This window comes from Ixodes scapularis, unplaced genomic scaffold (assembly GCF_016920785.2).
Source record: "Ixodes scapularis isolate PalLabHiFi unplaced genomic scaffold, ASM1692078v2 PGA_scaffold8__174_contigs__length_109621045, whole genome shotgun sequence".
Lineage (NCBI taxonomy): Eukaryota > Metazoa > Arthropoda > Arachnida > Ixodida > Ixodidae > Ixodes > Ixodes scapularis.
In genome coordinates this window covers 83,697,396-83,720,381 of record NW_024609883.1, presented here as the reverse complement: position 1 = coordinate 83,720,381, position 22,986 = coordinate 83,697,396, and the positions used below count along the sequence as shown (strand labels likewise).

General features: G+C 48.4%; 1 protein-coding gene across 1 annotated transcript in view; it reads right to left on the bottom strand.

The window, feature by feature from the left end:
• The window catches only part of LOC120843168, a 37,940-nt gene that overhangs the window by 1,242 nt on the left and 13,712 nt on the right, over positions 1 to 22,986 (bottom strand). Inside the window, exons 2-7 of the mRNA XM_040214417.2 lie at positions 9,525 to 9,692; positions 8,171 to 8,292; positions 7,936 to 8,050; positions 5,768 to 5,998; positions 3,954 to 4,268; positions 1,068 to 1,283 (exon numbers count right to left, since the gene is read on the bottom strand). Coding sequence (XP_040070351.2) covers positions 1,068 to 1,283; positions 3,954 to 4,268; positions 5,768 to 5,998; positions 7,936 to 8,050; positions 8,171 to 8,292; positions 9,525 to 9,692 — 1,167 coding nt within the window. The remainder of the gene's footprint in view (positions 1 to 1,067; positions 1,284 to 3,953; positions 4,269 to 5,767; positions 5,999 to 7,935; positions 8,051 to 8,170; positions 8,293 to 9,524; positions 9,693 to 22,986) is intronic.

The window sequence follows — 22,986 nt, the reverse complement described above, 5'->3', positions numbered from 1 at the left end:
CGTCTGACTAATCTCTGAGAATGTTGCTTAATTTTCTGAAGCGTAAGTAAAAAGCGAGCAATAAATATTTCTTAAAAACTGAAATCGAAAATTGATTTCTTTTTTGTGTTCTTCGTTGTCTCTTTTTTTGCGTGGGTTGTCTGCTTCACGAGGTCTGAGTTTCGAATCTCACAAGGAAAGTTTATTGGTCATGCATAATCCTAACATCTGGGGGGTCATGTAGTATTGGAGCTTTAAGGCACCTACTACTACTCTGCTAGACTACTACGCACAAAATGTGCCCTTAAACTTGTGTATTTTAGTGCAACTGCCCCTACAATACACATAAGGAGGATATTTCAACTTGTTTCCCCTAATCCTCAACTCTTTCTGAGAGGCAGTACAAGACCATCAGTCAGCACCTTTGGTCTACGCGCCGCGAACATTGATCAAGGATGAGTGTAGGAAGCTGTGTGGGGCGTACACGATTACGTGACACTGGCAGTAACGGGAAAAACACGTCAACGTGCTGTCGCTTCATTGATATATTATAGTCAATGCCAGGCTTAAAAAGTGCAAGGCGTGGCTTAATATCTTTATGCGGAGCGCGAGTTCGTCTGCTTCTTTTGCAGGGGGTTGTGGTGACGTCAGAACGGCGTCGAGCTCTGATTGGCTCTGATTGAAGGATAGTGGATAAATCTCAAGACAGCTTGCTTTCAGCTCTGCCCACTATCCTTCAATCGGAATCAATTGGAGCTCGGCGTTCGGACGTCCACCACAACCCCCTGCAAAAGAAGCAGACGAACTTCCACTCCGCATACGCATTTTGCTTCACGATTCGTTTTTGGGTATTTTGATCGCTTAATGGCCGCCATATCATTGGCGACTTAGCGATGGCAAGATTCACAGGAGTAGGTACGATCCGCGTTTGCTTAACATGTCGGTGACAACAATCGGAACAGTTTCCTATAGGTAAGCCAAAGGACTGCATATGTCACCCTATTATTCTGAAAACACATCGAGAATCTTGAAAACACTCTTTAAAGGTGGCCACCATGAGACACGACCCCTGACGTAACCGAGCGTACCATGGCCGCCGAAGGGACGTGTAGGTCGATGCTCGAGTCGTCATCTCTGGCCTCGACGCATCGGACGCAGACATCGTTGTCTGGGTTGACAAGTGAAGCGATCACAGAACGCAGCGATGTGCCGAGAATGTGCACCCGGGTGTCCTTGCCCGTGCCGCTCGGTAGGGTAAAGTTCACTTCAATGATGTCCTCAAAGTCTTTCCGTGCGTTCAGAACCTGTCGCGAAGGTGACAAAATTCATGATGGTTTAAGTGTCGCCTGGAGAGCAGACGTCTTAGATTTGCACTTAAGAGACCTGGTTAGGTTGGTGTTCGATGTTTCTGAATGAGATACTGCGTTCTTGCTTATTTTCACCTTTCTCGTGACATCGTCTCCTTGAGAAACGCTCGAAAAAGCTGGACCAGGCTAGTCCAGACATAACCTCCGAAATTCTTGACGCGCACGCCGGCAGTTTTGGGGGCCATAGTTGCAGCGGCTGCAATGTATACCTTGTTCCAGGTCACTTCAGCCTGCGATGGTCCTCTCCTTTTGTTTATGACTCTAAAGCACGTGAGTGTCTTTCAGCTCAAGTGACGCTCTATATAAACGTTTTAATGATTACAAACATGAACCTCTGCTTGCGTCTTAAGGGACTTACGGTCGCTCCGTCTTTGCAAGGCTGTCGAGCTTGCTTATGTTACCAGTGCTTGAGAAAATAAATGCTACACGGACAACAAAGTTAGACATTTTGCAAGGGCCTTCGGTTGTGCGATCTAACGTCTTAGAGGATACAAGTTGGTTTACAGGAATACTGAAAAAGTTTCGCCAGATCTCGCGCTTCTTGGCTCCTTCGGCGTTCACCTGGAGAATTGGTGGTTAAATGTTTCATTGACGCTTCAATCAGCGGTGTTAAGGTGGGCTCTGTTCATTCTTTTTATGAACCGGAAGTTCCCTAGGATGTCAAAAACTGGACCACCGCCTAGTGGCGTTTGCAAAAGAAAAGGAGAAAACGGCGGAAAATAGAAAAAATTGCTCCGCCCCCAGCGTGGACGTGTTTATGCGAAGCGCAAGTTCGTCTGCTACTTTTGCAGGGGTTGTGGTGACGTCAAAACGCCGAGCTCTAAATGGCTCTGATCAACGTTACTAGTAGATTACCTCAGTTGCGGAACTCCCGCGGAAGGGCCCCCCCCCCCCCCCCCTCCCTCACTTCAGTCCTCCTTCCGTCGTTCAAAGCGCCATCTAGATTTTCGTTTACGAACTGTGTGTTCCATAGAGTACCATAGAGTACGGTGGAACGCCATCTAGACGCTGTGCTTCGAAACGTACATATTTAATAGAATACAGTTACCATATCAGCCGTCCGGCGAGTCGTAAAGAGTGAGGGGAGTACTGCTCGTGCATGCAGCGTCTATGAGCAGTTTGGTAACTGAGCTAATCTAATAACACTTGCTCAGATTGGAAGGATAGTGGGTATACCTCAAAGCAAGCTGCCTTGGGGTCTACCCACTATTCTTCAATCAGAGCTCCACGTTCTGACGACACCACAACCCCTGCAAAAACAGAAGACGAACTTGCGCTTCGCATACCTTCGACAACGCGTCGGCGTCTCGAACACCTCGAGCGCTCGCTTACAGCCAAAAAGCACGGCGGAAGCCACGAAGCGCGTGCTGGAGGTTTGGCGTTCGAAAGACACGCCCTGCCGTTCTCATTCCGTCAGCGGTCACAGCCGAGTCGAAACGGTGAGAAACAGCGCAATTGCAAGCAGAACAACTCAGCGCCGCAATGTCTGCGCTCGTGCAAGGAACCCTACCAAAACTACCCTGATTGCACGCTTGCGCTCATGGGGCAGCTGCCGGTGCACCAAGCTTGTAGGGTAAAAACTGAGGGGGAGGTCTTTCAGTCGTCACGCTTCCGACTCAAACGTCCGATCTTTGATAACACTTCGGCACCTCCGTCGAGCTTCGAGCATGCAAGCGCAGCCAAAAGGCACGGAAAAAGGTAACGAGCAGGGTTGTACGGAACGGCGTTTTAAGGAGTGACGTTCCAGGAACGCATTTTTTTCTAAAAGGAACTGAGGATTGTTGTTGTTGCTTCTTGCCTCCGAGGAATTGGAACAGGAACTCGTTATGTTTTCGAGGGAAGGGCAGGAAGAAGGGCGCTCCTTTTTATTTGTCAGTATATGTGCAATTTTACCCAAATTAAGTAGGCTTTTAGGCGTTTTATTATGGACTTTTTGAACCACCGACTTCAAGGGGAAAGGTAGTGTCCGAGAGATAGTAAAAAAAAAAAAAAGTACTGGAACAAATGCGATCGTGACGACACGACATGCAGTTCAATGTAAATATTTTCGCTCCTTTGCTTTACTTTATCCATGGATTATTCGGCATAACATTTCCTTAAATTCTCAAATGTAGAATTAATGTAATCGCACGTTTCAATCTCAGAAAAGTAATGGGAGAGCGTTTTTCCCGAATCCCTGGATCTTGTAATCTGGAACTCGTCCCAAGGCTCAGTAAGGACAAGGAACGAGCTTTCGTTTTTGTTTTGGAGGAACGTGTACAACACTGAGGTGACTACTGGAGGCTGGACACCCTAAAGAGATGTCCTGTGTTTCGTCAGTGACTCTACATGGCTTGCACTGGCGTCTGTCTCACCAATAGCCATTGTAACGCACCCTGCTGCAGCGAGCGTACCTTCTACAGCATAAGTCTCGCCCTACCGGCTGTTTTTTTTTTTTCGGCAAGAACAAGTTTGAATGGCCATTGGTACGGTGCGATGACTTCACGTCTAAGTCATTATAGACGTGTTGGTGTCGTACCTTCGACGCAGATGGCCCTCGGTACTTCTAAACGGCTTTCCGGCTACTGCGATCAAAGTGATTCGGAAAGCAAGCAAGCAGCGACTCACGATTATGGGTTGCTCTTGCAGGTCCATCCTCGCTGCTAGAAACTCCACGAGTGAGGCTTCAACCCCGCTCTGCACTTCGAGCTCAGACTCCTGTGCGAAGTCCGTGACCAAATGCGACATTCCGCGCGTCCGTTCCCGCAAAAGCGACGGCATCGTGCTGTCGCCGGAGCCGAAGACGACCGTGTTCACGGCAACGTGGTTGTCTTCCAACCAGGGGACCAAGCCGCTGATGTCGTCATAGCTTTGTCCCTCCGTGACGCGGCTCGCGAGTACAATCATCCCACCAGTTTCCGCTCTGTTTCCTGAATCGAGTACCTGCGAAGGTTGGAAGAACGATACAGCACTCATTGAATCGGCTGATATGCCGTAAAGTGTCTGAACTGAACCGGATCTGCCACTCGCCCAGTCGTGGGCAATCTGAAGGAACGCAGTGCGAGGCGAGTTTCAAGCATTTTTGTCACTCCGAAGCCAATGATTGCCTAAGCGCGTAATGGACACAGCCAATTACGGCTGGTCATTGAAGACAGATGGCGACAGTCTTTGTTTTGACTGTGGTAGGGTGGCTGGAAGGGGAAGTGGGCCGGCCGGGAGCGAAGGGCTGCACAGAGTTGCGATGAAAACGAAACCTTGTCTGCAGACTGCAGCACCCCTCGCGCTGGCGAAGATCTTCATCGCAACATACGCGCTTCCCACAGCGCGTGCATTGAAAGTTAACACAGTTCCTATATATTTTGACTCGGAGTTCTGTAACTACACGGATTGCCCACGTTTCACCCGTTAAATGGGTCGTGCGCTTGAATTCCGCGCTGAAAATGCCGCGAAGACATTTTTGGGGGACCGCTAGGGGCGCTGCATCCAGCAGACGAGTTAAGCGGTGCCTAAAATGTTGGAAGGGCCTACATTAGAGAGAGTTTCCAACAGCTTGATCGGAGCCGTGTGGTTTATGGGCCCTTCACTTCCAATAAGTGCTGCGAGGAGGTGACGAAGGCGTTGGTCGTCTGCGAGCGTCTCAGTTTTTTTTCCTGCTTCCCTCCTCACCACGCGACATCGCAGCTCATGAACACATCCGACCAATCTTCGCCGGCGGCGTCCGCCATAAATTGCAAACGCTCCCCATGGTTTGAGATGAACCCTCTCTAAAATCTGGGCTCTCTCAAACTTATCATCGCGTATCGTGCCCCTCCTGATCATTGCGCGCATACAGCGCCCGGCACATGTCCCCTTCCAGCTACTATAATCGCGGTATGCCGGTCGAGGGAGTCTCGAGCCGAAGAGTGGCCATCCGATGTTATCGATGTTATTCTGGTCATTGACTACTATATAATAACGGACAATCTTAAGAAACGCTGGGTTCGGCTTATTATGTTCAGGTTTCTTTGCTTCGTGATTCGTTGTTCGGCGCTCTTATCGACGAATGTCGCAATCTCGTTTGCTACGGAAGGATACTAACATCAGCGGGGACTCATTACGTCTTGCACTCCAAAACAAATAATAATTGCGTCTACTTTCCCGCAAATCACTTGGGAGAGCTAATTGGTGTAATCCAAGGAGGCGAAGTCGGCGAATGATAAAAGAAAAAAAAATGCTAAGACCTTAAACAGCAACCTGCGTTGTGACACTGCAACATATTTCGTCAGCCCGTGAAGCTCCATTCCCAGTGTGACAATACCCACCGTTTCTTTTTTCGTTATTACCCTATCTATAATCTTGTCACTCACCGAATTCTTTGATTGGCTCTCTCCAACTGTTTGCGGGAAAGTACAGTGCCATCGTTTTCTTTAATCTGTCCGTGAAAATATACACCCTTCACAAACCTCGATGGCTTTCCGAAGTCCGTCGCTCACGCGGCCCCAAGGTCCAGTCGCGCTGAGGGTGCGGATTGCGGTGACGAGGGATCGTCGAGTCGAGTTGTCAACGACGGCGAGCTCACTTATGATCGTGGCGTTCTCGGCGAACGCAACAATGGCCAAACGGTGTCCGTCCGGCACGACGCTTCGGATGAAGAATGCGGCCGCATTTTTTATGGTTGTTATGCGGTTATCCACCTGCAAGGATAAATGTTACGAGCTGCAGTGTCACAGCTAGACGGCTAGAAACGCGAAGTCGTCGTCCCTTTCCCGTACCAGCGTGGCAAATGCAGTGGTAATGCAAAATGTGATGTCTTAGTGTTGAGAAACTTTGTCTACATGCGTAGACTGGATGGCACGAATGGTAACGTGCGTAATTTATTAAATTAGAATAAAGAGGCTGTGGTAAAGTGGTGTGCACCACCTGGGACCCGGACGCTCGTTGTTTACCTTATGTTGCGGAGAGTTCGGGGCGGCAGCATAACACCTCATCACGTCGTGAGCGACAGTTCCAAAAGTACCGCGAGGTGCCGTGTACGAGAGTTTGCTAGATGTGTATTTGTTTCGACTATAAGCGTGCGCACGCTTTTAGAGGCAGCTCGCCACCAATGGCGGACACTGCGCTCGACGAGTAGGATCGCCGTCTTCATCGCCGAGGGACTGCGGGCTGTCCCCTTAGCGTGGCGCGTGTTTTCTCTGCTTTGATGCCGCTCTCTCAAACACCCTTTTCTCGGGGTAAGCCCGGAGCATGCTTGTTTCACGGAGCAGGGCACCGCTGTATGTCTAAACACGTGATGTTTACCCCCCCTAGGAGTAACACGGATGCACTGGAGGAAGACGTTCGGCTGGTAGTTGTGTCCCATCAGTGATGAGACCAGCGCTACGTAGCGTTCGGCTAGGAGTCGGCTAATCCACTTCCGTTTTGAGTTGATGAACAGATATGGTTAAGTATCAGCCATATAACACATTCTGCGTTAAAACGTTTTTTGTTATAAGTGATATCGGGAGTATTCACTGGCGGCCATAGCTGTGTGCGCGAATGCTGAGCGCGTGCTGATGGCGAGCTTCCACAGCTCTTTTGCAACGTGCATTCCGCACCATCAAAAGTGCCGGTCTTAGCAGCCTATTGATGTGAGCTCGTTCTGAGCATGCGCTCTAAACAGTACCCACAAATATGGCGTCCAGTGAATACTCCCTATTCGCTGGGCGCCATGTTTGAGCGTGGTGCTCACGGTGCATGCTCAGAACGACTTCATTTTTATCTTCTGAAAAGAGCGGCAATCTCGGCGGTGTGCAATGCACGTTGCGGAAGCATTGCGGAAGCCGCATTTAGTTGCAACGGACTCAGCTATGACCGCCAGTGAGGACTACACGCTATGATGTGGGTTGTGTGTGTGCGTGTGGCAACATCGGCGAGTCAGCAGATGTCAAGCCAAGACGAGCCAAGCTGGTTTCGCCGAATTGTTCGTCATTCAGGGTACTCGCCATGAACCGTGTGCCTTTGGGGCAACTCCTCTTTTCCCTACGGCCAAGTGAGCCACCTGAATAAAGGCTTTGGATAATATATAACAATATGCATTCCACGTTATAGGTAGGGAGTACACAGTGCTGACGTCTCTGCTATAATTGTAATAGTGGATAATTATAGTTATCTCAATCACTAACATTTCTACTCTAAATAAGTGAACTAGCGAAGCTGATAGTATTTTTGTGTCTCGCACACCTTAAGATATTTCACGTGTTCGAAACATAAAGCGGCCATATTGTGAAAGAGCGGGGCGCGTGCACGGTTCCGCACAGGATGCGAGCAGCATACGTCATTTCGGGTTACGGTATACGATCCAAAAGTTCTCAGAGTGGCCTGACCAATGCGCATGGCGTTCGCGTACTTAAAATTTAAGCGCAGATGGTATTCTTGGTACACGTGTTCTCCGATTTGCTCGTTTTCTTCTGAAAATCGTAATAATTAGTCCACCACGTACTGCATGAAGCAGGGAAGCGCGGGATTTGCTCAAATAAAGATCGCGAGTAAAATACAGTGCCGTATACCAATAAAAATAGTATTTGCAAATTTAAAAAAATAGTATTTGCAAATTTAAGAACAAACGCGCCCGTGACCCGTTTATTAACGTTACCTCCATTTCTTCTGAAACGTCGAAGACCAGTACTATGCGCCCGTTGAGTCCCTCGCTTCGTTGAACTTCTCGGAAAGTTATTTCGATCGCCTTCTCCATGTTGGGGTCGTGCAACCTAAGAGAAACCGAACAAAAATAGTCCTTAAATAAAACCTAACAAAGAATGCCGTCAAGCTCGGTCGTTTTGAAGAACTGCAGAGGTCATAAGCGCAGGTAGCGAGTCATGGTCACTCACAATTTGAAGTCCTCGTTGCTGTTGATCACTTCACTCGTCGACTTGCCGCGGCACACAGAGTAGTGTTGAGTGTGCACTGGGGAACTATAATTATATTTAAGCCCGCGTGTGAGCTCGCTAGCCTGCCAGAAAGTTGAAGTGAAAGATGATTGACATATATGCACAATGCAAGGGTTCTCTCGCCGGCACCGTACAGTCTCCAGCAATAAGAAAGACCCATTCGACGAGGAAGTTGCAACTGGCTCTGCTGGGTTTGCTTTGATCAGGCCTAAAAGCACTAAATCGTCTAGGCTTCAGACTAACGACAGACCGGCCATCTCGATGCCTGAAAGCAGTGTTGCCAGTTATCTGTCAGCTTTAGCTGAAATCGCAGGAAACACTTCTTCGTCCAAAAAGGGTTCGCGAAAAAGCAAAGCGATGTCGCCTGAGATTTTTAATACCAAAAATTAAGCCTAGCCAGACGCATTCTCGAATTGTGATGTTCGCCATTTGCGCTATGCTCCGCATCAAGCACCAAGACGGCGGCGGTCATAATAGCATCGGGGAACGGAGTGCCGGTACTCTAAACGGCAGTAGCTGCTCGAACCAGGCTCATATTGTTTGGGAGTGATGAAATGAACGAACCTGTGTTTCATTATTTGTTTAAAATAAAGTACATCTCGGCAAACAAGCCGATCTCACCAAGCGTTCGGCGCATGCATGAAACCGCCATAACTTTAGTTCACACGAGGCAATCGGCAGCGCACGAGACTGCTCGTGCTCTGCACGCGCAGAGCATCAGCGAGGTTGTGGCACGTGCAGAAAGACTAAAGTTCCCTCGATGCATTACGGCAGCGGTGGCGTACCCAAACTGGCGGGTGAAATCGGTCTATTTGGCTTAGCACCGTCGCATATTAGCGATGTGCGCGGCCAAAAGCGTCGCTGTGGTCAGCTTTCCACGATCGGCCTAACCATGGGCATATGAGCACTGTCAGATTGTCAACTTTGACGGTGTTAGTTTCAGATTGCGATGGCTCCTAGCTTCTACTGTGCTCTTTAAGCACACCATCGACCTCGTCGTCGCACCCGATGGTAAGTAGCCAGAATAACAACTGGCGACGTCACGGCGAGGCAAATCCCAGTCATGACGTCACGGAGGGAAACCATAAGAGGGTGCCACCGAAACATCTCGGCGCTAATATGAACTTCCCCGGGTGAATGAAGCTTTTATATTGTGGGAGACTGTATACGTGTTGTGAGAATTCGCCTCTAAAGCACAATTAACGGCAGCCGGTTCGCCAAGAATGCGGGGACGACATTTTAAGACATTTTCTATACGCATCTTCTGCGCGAAGCGGCTGAATTGACAACTTACGTTTCCGTCACGGGGCATAAACATCACGGATGACCCGATGAAGTCCTCCTCGTAAAATCGCACTATGCAATCTTCGGAAAGTTGGCAGTGTTTATATAGAGTGCATTTTCCGCCCGACTTTGTACTCGCTGTGAATTTCTTCCCACTGGCACCACTATTCGCCACAACCTGAGAGAAATTGAAGTCAAAAGAAGTCAAAACAGGTAAGAAAATGTTAATGGAAAAAAAACAACTTCCGAGAGCCTTACTGTTTCAGCTAAAGCAGTGTCCCTGAATTACAAGGTATAATATTTCTTTTCGATATTGCATGCAGTTATATAAATCTCACGGGCCCGACGTGACATCAGGAGCGTGCTGCGTTACGCGGTGCAACCAATCAACAGCAGCTCCACCGCGACATTACGTAAAAAAGTGCTGCGCCAGACAAATATATATATATTTTTTTTGCCAGGCCATCTATTCTGGCGTCAGAAGACTACCCAATCAATATTCTGTTAAAGCGTCATGTAAATTTTCAATAAAATGAAAAACGCAACTGCTCGAAACCGAAACCGAAACTGGTATGGAGTGGAAGATGAAATGAAGGAAGAAAATTACCATAAAATCACGTGGCTGTGCAAACTTTTTTTTTTTTTTCAGTCAACGTCTTCTTTGCTGTTTCTTACAAGCCAAAAAATAGGCATCATATTTTTGTCTATTTTAGTATTGAGTGTGTGTCTTTGATGACCCAGGACTTTTACTGTCTTTAGTGGCTGTGTCTAAACCATGGAAAACTGCACGTGACCACAAAAAAGAGATCGAGCGCGACTCAAACCGGCCAGTTCTCAATCGGCGGTTTTCGGTCTGAAAGAAAACGAATTTCCAGCCGTAAATTATGTTCTGAAATAGAGCGAAACCCCTAGGCGACCACCAGTCGCCTGGGGGTTTCGCTCTATTTCAGGTGGAAGACAATTTATCCTTCGCTATATTTAGCTACACAAACCTGAGCTTCAAGAATGCACGAAGGGGATAATTCTTTTGGAGGTTCTTCATCATGATGTATTTCGAGGTTAGTGTATATCTGGGGCTTTTCTTCGGGAGCGCTGGAGGTTTTTAATCAAATCCAGAAAGATGAGCATATGGATGCAGTTAATTTTTGGCGCATATTAACCAATACTGAAATTGAAATGACGAAGAAAATAAAAGTGACGATACATTACACTATGCTCACTCGAAGTTGCTTCTATCTCAATGTTGGAACCATGACAGCGAGAGTAAATAAAGTATGTGCGTCTTTGTGTAAATAATCTTGCCAGAACAGCTTTAGTTAGTTTTGTTTCGAATGAGTTCAACGAGATGGTGATACCAGCACGAAATACCACACATTGAAGCATTGGTTGTTATTTTTTTGTTTTTCTCTCGAGCTCGCGTTTGACAATATTAGCATTATTTTCGGTTCAAAACGTGGTGCCGAAATCAAACTCTCATCGAAAGTTTGCCAGATTTCACTGGACACTAAAATTAATATAAGAAGAAGGCTGAAAGCAGCCAAGAATTCGTAATGAGACCGCACCTTTCAGAAAAAACGTAAATTACTCCATTCAGTTTCTAATATGCACAGCTGCACGACGACACGAGCCACAGTGAAACTAAAGAGACCAGCAGAGCAGAAATACCACCGTGTTCTTTGTAGTGTAACAACAAGGGAAAAAAAACAAGTTTTGGTAGTCATGCATTGCCGGAAATACCTTATCATCTTTTTTTTTTTTTTTTACAAAGTATGGTTGCCGCAGGAAAAAAAAGAAAACGTCCTTGCGCTTGAAACGTGTATGTTTTGATCAAATAAAAAAGAAATAAATAAAAAAGCCGTTTACAAATCTCTGTAACGCCGAATTCGAGCGCAGCTCTTGAGGAGGAGTAGGGAAGGGTACTGAGGGGGTCACGTCACCTGCGGGTAGTCACGTGACCCCGGGGGGCCACGTGATCTCGGCGGGGGGGGTCACGTGACCTTGGGGGGTCACGTGACCTCGGGGGATCACGTGACCTCGGGGGGTCACGTGATCTTGGGGGTCACGTGACCTCGGGGGGTCACGTGACCTCGGGGGGTCACGTGACCTCGGGTGGGGGGGTCACGTGCCCTCGGGGGGGGGGGGGTCACGTGACCCCCCCCGGTTACGCCGACGCCGACGCCGCTCAGGCTGGAAACGGGCCCCTAAGAGCTGCGCTCTAAAAGTCACATTAAAATGTAATTGCTCGCATGTAATAAAAAAAAACCTTGCAACTCAAGGAGGTCGGGCGAGGGAAAGAAAGGCCGGGGAGGAGGAAGCAGAAGGAACTCTAAGGAGAGAAGGAGGTTCCCCCTCTCCTCTCCAGCGTTCCGTCTGCTTCCTCCTCCCCGGCCTTTCTTTCCCTCGCCCGACCTTTTTGAAAGGCAGCGGACTGCAGTTACTTGTAAAGGGCCGCCCACACTAGCGAGAAAACGCGCGTGGCACGCCGATCGCGGCAAGTAACAAAATGTCGCCGAAGCACAGTCAGCGCCACGAGCACGTGCAGAGACACGCCCTTTATCTTGCCGCTTAACCGATTTATCGGCGCGCCGGGCGCGTTTTCTCGCTAGTGTGGGTGGCCCTTTACTCGATGCGTACAAGTCTGGCGTTTACCCACTAATCATTTCAGCGATAGCTCGGCGCACTCGCGTCCCCGCGAGCCCTCGTCGCCTCTCTCCCTCAGTTTCCAGCCACCGACAGAGTGAGAACGGCAGGGCGTGTCTTTCGAACGCCCGGCCTCCAAGCACGCGCTCCATGCCTTCCGCCGTGCTTTGACTACGCGTGCACGCTCGAGCTGCACGAGACGCCGAAGTATTGTCGAAGGTAGGAAGCTCGCGCTGCCGAGGCGGTACAACTGAAGTTTCTCCCTGTCGTTCTCACCTTGGCAATGACCGTGGCAGACAACTTTTTTTTTTCATGCAGAAAGTTTTGCATGCTTTGAAATTGGTACAGCCTACGTAGTAGGCGCCTAAAGCTTTAGTTGCTCTGCTGAACCACAATAGAGAGTTTTAGAATAGGGGACCCCAAAGCTTGTGGGTCCCAAAGAAATATGGGCTCATCACAGCGCATGCGCAGAACCCAAACTCCGTTTGGGGTTTGGGGTTGGCGCTAGCCACCAACGCAGAATTCGAGAAATAGCGTGTGGCCCCCAATTTTTAGGGGCCGGGTTGCGTCGGCAAACATGGCGGCGCCCTTTCCGCTCGCTTTAGAGCAAACCCGTCAAGGTCTTTTAGGTATTAGCCAATTTCATAGCCAATGAATGGTGCAACCGGCTTTCGCTTTGCTCAAGTCACAAAGAATGAGTGATGGGCTCGCCCTATTTTAAAGATCGTCCCTGATTCTGGCCGTTCCTAAACCAAAAGAGACGCGGTAACCGTTGACATGGCAACGTATTGCTACTCCGTGGCTCTGAGGGGATTTTGTTCGTGCCACGATACCTCCAGCTTGAAAACGACTATTTCGAGGCTTCAAGGTCGCTCCAGCTCAGATCTAAATAGAGCAGCTGCTCGCAGAGTATGCTCGCTCGCGTTCGTCTCAGTTTCAGCATAGGCCTGTTTCTCTAGGCCAGGGGGAGCCCTAGCGTCCACGAAACGCGACCACAAAAGCGGCGCCTCGCGCGCGAGACGCGACCATTTAGTGCTGCCTTGAAGCTGCGTCCTAGCGTCCCCGTCGTGCATGATCCACGCGCGTATACAAGCGTCTGGTCAGCGTCCCTCAGCGTCCCCACTTCGCGGGAGCTACCAGGGCGTTTAAAAGGAGGCAATGCGACGCACAGCAGAAACGCGACCTAAAAATATCAGATTTTTCCGCCAAGGGCGCTGCTCAAAACTTGAGAACTACGGCTCTATAGGGACCATTCGCTGGACGCCATATTTGAGGCGATGCTTAGAGCGCATGCTCAGAACGAGCTTACATTCATAGCCTGCTAAGACCGGCAATCTTGATGGTGTGGAATGCACGTTGCAAAAAAACTGGAAGCTCGCCGTCAGCAGGCGCTCAGCAGTCGCGCACACAGATATGGCGGCCAGTGAATACTCCCTATAGTTGAAGGTCTAAATCTTCGACGACCGACGGTCAAAACGCGCACGAATGCCCAAACTTTACGCGGAAAAAATCTGCGTGAGAGAAACTAAGGGAGGTGACGAGACGAGAGCGCACGTGGACTTCAGAAAGCCGAGCTGTACAGTACACTTTTAAAAAAAATATGAGCTCATTATGAGCATGAGTCAACGTTTCTTCGATTCGGGACGCCTATACAGAGTGTGTGTGTTTTGCATTTGTGTGTGTGTGTGTGATAATTTTTCTAAATGAGAATTTTGCGTAAGAGTGTTTTAGACCTATGGCAAAGTCAATGGAAAGGAAGCTACTTTAAGAGATGCAAAGTTGTTTAATCGGTTAGCTAAATAACTGAAAAGCTTCAATTATTTGTTTTTCGTTATTTTCATTTCTAGGGGCGTAGTGGACACAAATGTAAACAGGATATGAAAAAACTGCAGAAACCAAAAAAAAAAAAAAAAAAAAAAACACGCGAGCCTTGGACGTGGCTTAATAAAATTGACAGATCACGCTTCATACGCCACTCTTTCTCCCAACTTTCACAAAATTACGCGGAGGTTCATGAAGCCACCCGTCACGACATTTCATCGCCAGTACCTCCATAACCCAGCCAAGGCTGCAATACCAAGAATACTACATATACAAACGCAGTGTCAAGGCAAAGCTAACTTGACCGACAAGAGCACCAAAACTCAAGACCGTATCCGATACGTTACTAGAGAACACATCTTACTCCGCAACAATCCTTTGGCCTTGGAGCGGAGAGCTTTTGTGTAGTTACAACAGCTGGACGCGTGAAGCCTTGGGTATTTCCCCGTTGAAATCAGACGGGTGGCTGCCGCAATATATCGCTGTGGACATCCTCCGAGCCAGCGGAGACAGACGTTTCTGCTGTCATGACGAATCGGGTGTCTCGGTCCGTCGGCGACAGCATTCTCCCTAAGCGCAGCACGAAAGCGCTACAAGGAGCACAGCGACGCGCATCCCTTTTCCCGGACGTGATCTGTCAACGCCGATAGCGGAGGATCTTGAGTCGTAGGGGCGCTGCCCGATTAAATGAACTCAGTAGTAGGTATTTTCTTAGTAAACGATATGAGAGCTTGCAAATTTTCGCTTCCCCCCCCCCTCCCCCCCCCCCCCCCCTTTTAAAACAAAAACCTCCGGGTTGCCGCAGGCAGTGCGATTGAACATTGGCTGATATTGTCACGAATGGTAAATGACGAGGGGGCGCAAAACTGGGGTAGCTAAACTTTTAATGAGGGCGAACTTGTGCCCCCCAAAAAATAGAAGGTTAGCGTCGCAGTCGTCGATGTCGGGCGAAACGGCAGGATCGAGCGCTGGGGCGAGACCAGGGTGGGCGGGACTGAGTCCGGCTCGCCCCAACGAGAAGGTTCTCGAATTTACAAGGACGCCAAATTGAAAGAATAAATAAAATAACATTCCGCTCTCCGGAATCTGGAGCCTCCGCGCGACAGCCAAGCCAAGCACGGTAACCATTCAGTTACGCACACGCTCGCTCGGCGACGCGTGTGGCAGGGTCATGAAAACACACAATCAGGGTCATGAATACGCAATCCTGAATGTGTCTTTCGAAACCATTTTTGCAGGGTTCTTTTTTTCTTTTCTACTTTACAACAATGTAGTCCCACGCAGGTTCAGAAATATTACGCTCATCCACGTGTTTTCAAAAACACGTGGAAGAATGCAATCCACCGAGAAACAGAAGGTGAGGGGGAGACGAGAGCGCGTGGGAACGTCAGAACACCTAGCTCTAGTTGTAATGATAAGTGGGTAGACCTAGGCTATGTTCCAAATCTTACCCGAGTAACCTGCCTCCTACGTCAGCGGGTAATACCACGTGACATCGCGAGTAAACGATCCGCGACTCGATTTTGGAACGGCCAGGATAATCACCTGGATTCTACGCGGATTGGCTTCGTCTTGGGCGACGGCAAAAAGAAAACACAGCAGCGATGGCAGAAAATAGCAGACGATCCTTTTGATTATGGAGAAAGCACCCGAAGAACGGTAATATTAATGACGACGCGGTGTTTTTTGAGGTAGATCCACCTGCTCCTTTTACTCACCTTCGTTTTGAGCTGTATATTGAGATCAAAATTACTTACTCCTTACAGCTAGACATAAAAAAATGTGTTTTTATTGATCAGCGCGATCGCTGCAATTCTGGTCACGGTGCCCTAAACGCAAATATTCCACGCATTGTAATTTGCACCGATTATGTTTTGCAGGAATATATTCCACACGGTGTAGCGGTACAGCGCGACGGTGCTTTCTCCAGAATGATATGACACTCGCGTTCGCTTTGACGCGAATGTGATTACAGTGAAATTTTCGAAGCCTTCACTGCTTTACAAACGTTATCCTCTCATTACACACACTCTGGAGGAAACAAAAATACTACATTATCATATACCGAGTTCAAACATTTTCGGCCTTGAACGTGAGAATACGGCATTGCCCCAACGCCGAGGACGAGGATGCAGAGAAGCTCCTTTTTACGCTCGCACTCAGATAATAACAAGTACACGTTCCCGGGGAAGGTGGACGGTCTGGATGTAATGCAGTCAATTCCTGCGTTGACAACAGCAGATCGCAATAACCACACATGCTGCACCTAATTCTTTGTCATTTCGAACGTCCGCCACCAAAACCAACGGAGCAAGCGAGCTTTGACGGCTGTCGGCGCAGAAAGCAGACGACGAACAGATCACGTGACGCATTTACTCGATTTGATCCGACTTTACCCCCCGATCGAGGAGGGTAGCGCGAGTAATTACTCCGGAGTAAACAACCCGCTTCTGGAACGCGAGTTCTGACGTCATCGAGTAAGCTCGAGTAAGTTTTGGAACGCCACGGTACGAAACTTTTACTCCGGAGTCGGATCGAGAAATTTTGGAACACAGCCCTAGAGTCACTGAATGTTCCTAGAGTACCGAAACTCCCAAGCTTCGCTTCAGAACCGAGTCGTGGCGCAGCAGTCGCGATTCCCAATATGGCGCTGCCTTGTGCGGACGAAGCGAAGCGTGTATAAGCCTTTCCAATGTTTACAAAATCACGGTCCAGCGAGCGATCTTCACAGACGAGCACGTGCGCGTTCGTCCTTTTGAAAAGCGAGCGAAGCACGCGCCATACGCACCAACACGCAAAATGACACCCGCCACACGGTCTTTTTTGGAAAGGCTTATTAGTGTAGAGTTCGTTCTCGTGCGAGCTCTTCAATCTACCGGGTGAACCAAATAGCGGCCAGGCTCTTTAAATCGACCGCGAAATTCGGTTTCTTGGCCTATCGCGCTACAATTTTATGCAGCGTTGCCCACAAATAGAGCTCTTTTTTTTTTTTTTTTGTAAAATTTGCAAAGAGCGAACTTACCCGCGAGGAAAAAGTAAAGAGAGAAAAATGGCTGAACTCCTATGGAAACGCAGCGAAGCCACGGGCCTTCAAACAATACGGCGCCGTTTCGCACGGCAGACAAGAGATTGCGCAAGCGGTCGCGATGCCAACTGCCGCCAACGTACGAGCAGTGCGGCGCCGAGAGCCGGCGTCTTTAGCAGACGATCGTTTTGACTCAAAAGCGGCGCGAGCTTTCCTGATATCAGTTTCCAATGCATCATTTTATCATCCTTACTAATAAAACACATTGAATAAACACATAATCTATTTTAAAAAAATGGTTTGTCGGGTTATTTGGACTTTTTTTTCGTGGTACCTATGTCGTCTGCTTTGCAGTTCCTTGTTACCGCGCCTGTTTTTGTTTCCGCGACTGTCGCCGCCTGCGACAGTCACGGAAAAACAGTCGCGCCTTAGTTTTTCCTCAAGTAAATTCACTCTTTTCAAATTTTACACAAAACAAATGCACCGTCTGTGGGCAACGCTGCACGAAATCGTAGCGCGATAGGTTAAGAAACCGAATTTTGCTGTCGATTTAAAGAGCCTGGGCACTATTTGGGACACCCGGTACGTTCCTCGCCTGTGGTGACACATGGTTTGTTTTCATTAAAGTTCATTCCTTCGTTCCCAGCGGTGCGTCAATTGCTCCTCGCTGTCTCGTCTCTCTCTCGCTCTCTCTTGAGCCTCAACCCATATCGAAGTCGAGAGTTAGGCTTAGTGTCTCGGCGTACAGTTTGGAACGCAGCACCAACGCAACCGGAGTGAGCAAACGAGTTGGCAATCCTTCTTGGCGAACCAGACTAGCACGGCTACTTGATATAAAAAAAATATCTAGAGAAAATCAAGGGACCTTCTGTTCCGCCATCACTCATCGATGCCCAGACCTCTCGCCCGTGCGTACTTGTCGTATCCGTGGTAACGCGGAAACGTTTTATAAACGTTTTTAGTTGTTTTGGGTTGATCCACAAATTGGCAAACCGATAACTTGCGCCACGGGTTAAACCAGCCCATCAGAAGTTGATTCTACGGGGATTAACTTCTGGTGAGCGGACTGAATAGAATTCGGTACACTGGCAACATTCAGTGACTCTAAGAAGACCTAAAGTTAGAAGCCTTTGTCTCCACTGCACTTGCCAAACGCTTAAAAGCACGAAACGCCGGCGTCCGGTAAAAAAAAAAAGTCGAAAAGGGTTTTCAAAGAAACATTCAGGATCGTGTCTGTAGGCACTCGTATGAGACAACCTTCGCTTGCACTGGGTGCGGCCATCCCGAAGGAATTTTATATACTCTTTTGTTTGGGTTTCAGTGGTATTAAGAAATCACAAAAAAGAGAGGGACGATTAAGACACAAATGACACGGGCGGGCGCTAACTATCATCTACTTTAATCAACAGTTTATCGAGTAGTCCCCTCGCCTACCCTGCCCACGCCGCCACATGATCCTAACATGTTTACACCCAAGAAAAAGTAAAAATCAAAACATACTTTTTTTTTGCCTCTTTAAATACCATGGATATCATGAACCAACCAGCACAATCCAGTTTTCATTTAGTGTAGCTGGTTTTGTGAGTCAAGTTGACTTGACCTTGACATTTTGTTTTTATGCAATGGTCTGGGTATTGTAGCATGGGCGGTGACATGGAGAGCGTGGCTAGCGGGTGCACGAAAGTTGTGCAAACTCGGTAAAGTGAGAGAGTGGCGTATAAAACATGGGTCAATATTATTCATATAAGCTGCTTTTGACACGCGTGTTTGTCCCCTTGTTGTCGTTTATCCATTCAGCTCCTGTTTAAATTGTGTGTAGCTTAAACCAGTTCGCGTATATTTTAACTTCGTCTTTAGGCATAGTGCAGTTGGAGAACTCACGCTCGACCTCATTGAGGTCTAGCGGTGATGTGGAATTTCGATGAAAACTTCAAAATAGGCGCTAACAAGCGAGAAATATCACCCTCTCACACGGCTTGCAACTGCAACTATCCGAGAAAGAAGGGCCCGTGACGTCGATTTTTCTGTCTTGCGCCGGCTCCATAACCCACGTGTTCGCGAACGCAATTGCCGTCAACAGTGCGACGCATGCCCAGAGCGGAGGAATCAACATTGCGGGCGCTCCTTGGCCGCATAGTTTCGGCTTGAAACCGTGAACCACGATGACATGTCCCGTTCCACCCCGTAGAGCTCACTACAAAATTTTTAATAAAAATGTCACGTCACGGTAAGACTCTAATGAATTCGAGTGTCGATTCCCCAACCACATTTTGCCCCCAAAATAGTTAACCGGCTAAATACCCAATTTCACCTCTTTATTGTAGGTTCCCATAGCCTTCACACTGGTCCCAGCGTTAAAAAAATGCTCTAACGAAAATTACATTATTCTTTTGGTACTAGACTCGCCAAAAGTAACAGCTTGTATGATTACATTACTTCTATATAACAGCCTCCTCCCCTTTCTGAAATATTTTATGACGTCATAGGTCTCAGCGACCCCTTCCACTGACGCAATCTTTCATCTCCACTTTTGCGCGGAAACATCTCGGTATCGAGGTTTTGCTCAAACACACCATTTTTCTTTTGTGTGTGTGTTTTTGAAGCTAAAGGACAAAAGCCATAACTGCGGACAGCGAGCAGAAAGGTAACGGACGACAGCGGTCGTTACCGACTTGCTCCTTAGTATTTCCGCTGTTTATTGTTGGTGTTTTCTTTTGTGTGCTTTGTTTATATCACGCAGTATTAGGTACAAGAGCCAATCTTTTTTATATTATTAATGCGCCTTCGGACATGATTAAATAAATAAACAAACAAGAATCTCACCCAGTACCTTATTATCGATACAGTAAAGAGCTGGGTAAAGATCATCTCCTGGGACTCCATGATCGTTGTAGACGCCGTAGCGGTAATGCGCCCACTCGTGAACAAGCTTGTAGACTGAAATATAATTAAAACATATATATAAATACTATATCGAAACGATGTTATCAGTGAACTGTTTTACAGCGAAGCTGTTTAGGGCTAGGGTCCCATGAAGTTTTCGTATGCGGCAACATGCAGAAATGACGTCCCTACTTCGTGTCACCTGACGTCAATTCCCCCGCTAAATTCAGCGGGGAAAGGTTTCGGCTAAATTTAGCGGGAAAATTGGCATCACGTGACACAAAGTCGTGACGTCACATGAAGTCACGAAGCCATGACAGAAATGACGTCACTGCTTCGTGGCATTAAGTGACGTCATGAGCTTCCTCCGGCTCCTCGGGGCGGCGATAGTCCTCGGCATGTGTGTGCGTACCTCTCGTCACGATGATCACCGATCAAGACAATAAATTTGTTCGCACCCTTGTTCAAAATTCTGTGTCACGCCTGTGTCGTGTGGTAGACAGCTTCGCTGGCTATCCACCTTCACAGAGTGGAATGGCTCATAATTTTTTATCACAATTATACCAATACTTCCGTCTTAGAAAATCTAGAGTTACGTAAAAAAGGTAATTCAAAGAAAAGGTACCGTAATTCCCCCTGTACCCACGTTTTCCTCCTTTCCACAGAGGGCGGTTCTCCTCTCCCTTCTTCCGCGCCGCGCTCTCCCCCCCCCCCCCCCCCCCCCCCGCCATTTTCGTGCGAGGCCCGCAAGGCGCGCGCAGGCGTAAGTCTATGCGTGCCGGACCAGTTCTGGTTTGCTATTAAAAGGGCGGAATAGAAATTTTTTTTTTCCTAATATGAAGACAGTTTTGTTCTGAAGAAACTAGCGTTTTTTGCACCCTTATTGGCGTTCCGAAGCACGGGAAGACGTCTCGATCGGCGAATGTAATAACGCGAGCGGGGCTGAAGTCGCACGGGTGTGAAGACAAACTTTCTCCAACTCTGCTAAACCAACACCACCTAGACAGAAGGCCTCTGCATGGTTTCCTCTTCTTCTATGAAACGTCATCACAGTCGGATCGCGCTCGGTCGGCTATTGGACCCGAGCCCGACCTTCGACGCGCTGATTGGCCACGAGCCGCAGCCGAACACTGACGCAGTACTCGTGCCCAATCTCTCGCCTCGATCGATCTGACTATGATGACGCGTGTGGAGGCCTTCTGTCTAGGTGGCGTTGGCTGAACGCAGACGATTAAAAAAAAAATGGCAATGTAGTCTGGAGTTTTTTGGAACTTGGACATGCCCTGCAAAAATATTTTGCGTTTACCCGTTTATTGCAGGAACTGATGAGAGCCGCACACGATAGAATCACCTCTCCATGCGTGTAAATAGACAGTTTTAGTGGATCGTAGGCAAGGACTGCATGCGTTGCTTGCGGGAGCTCGTGCCGACGCTTTGAGCATGAATTGAGCGCGGATTGAGCACGCGCCCGCAAGGCTCGCAATCCTTAGCGTGCCGTTCTACTAAAACTTTCTATACTCTGTCTCAGGAGCTGTGTGCAGCAAAGACAAAGAAGGCATGTATAGACGCCGGCACGTGGCTTTCGGATTTGCTCTCTTTTAGCGAGTGTTCGTGAAAGGAAAGCAAATCTAAAAGTCACGCAGTCGCGCCTGTGCTATTTTGCATCTGCTGCACGCAGCTCATGAGATGAAGCATGGACGCTTTGCCCATTCGCCTGATTACAGCCGCCATGGCTGACCTTCTCTTGTCTTTCCCATATGCACAGGGTGATGACGAGCTTCCACAAAGGCCAACGCTGAGGATAAGGACGCGGTAGAATCTAAAATGGCAATAACCTGCCCTGCTGCGGTAATGATGCTGTGAAGTAAACGCAATAAGAAGAAACAAAATCCGAGGGTCGGTTATGACGGATGTACAGCTGCTGCAAAGCGTCTAGACTCTATCGTATCTTGCACGAAGTGCATTTGCACACTCGGCGTCCCTAGATTTAGGAAAATAAAAGAGAGCACAAAGCGCGCAAAACCCGGGACTTTTCGGAAATTTATAGCATTACCGATCGTTTAGCCAAACCAAAAGCTTCGTTTACTTCGTACACATTTTATGAACATCGCACACTACCTGCAGCTGTGCAGTTGTGCTCGGAGGAATATTCGACTTATGCTATTTACGCACCTCGTGCATTTAACTATCCGTCAAAAAACAACAAAAAAAAAACTCGTTTCCGTCGGAGACAATCGAAACTTTTCTGACCGATCCGGTACACTCTTAGAAAAAAGGGTATGGATAGTCCTCCCTTAGGGGAGGAACGGTCTTGTAACCTATGTTCCTTTAGAAAGAGAGAAACTTTCGTCCCTGAAGCACGGGAGCAAAGTTCCTCCGTCGCCTGCATCTCATTATAGCGGCCCTGAATCGAGCGAATCGAGCTCTACAAGGCTTAACGAGGACGCTACGTCTCTTGTACGGGACGAGAGGAGCAGCAAATAAAAGCGTAACACGAGCTTCCTGCGAACTGTGTTTATTTCCGAAGCCAGATTCCCCCCACAGGTACACAAACTTGCGTTTGGAAAGCAGTTACTCGGTCTTCTCGTCCACAGCACTGCGACGTTAAACGGAGACAACCGATACCCAGTTACTTCGCGCACTTTGCGTCTTACCTTTGGTGTTCCTCGAGTCACAATTCTTTCGCCAACCGCACATCACGGAGAAATGACAAACCTAGGGTGCCTTCATGTGCGCTTCGCATAGAGTGATGCCAACTGCCTGTTTCCCTTTCCCACACCCTCTTCCACCGTCATTTTGTTCCTCTCATTGTTTCCCCGTGCGCCGGAAAGTGGCCTTTGTGTCCATCGGTCCTCCCATCCGAGGGGGAAAATGCTAATCCTCCCTCCGTGGGTTCCACAACGCTGCTCCGAACTTGTAAGTTAAGGTGCTTGTTTCCGGGAGGGTTATAAGCCCCACGGATTATCGCCGAAAACCAAAATGGCTGCTGGTTTATCGGCGAGTGGTATTACTATTACAAAGGGTGGCATCACCCTTGCAAAGCGCACATGAAGGCTCCTAGACAAACCAATCCGCGAAACCAAAAGCCGCTCTTGAAAGAACG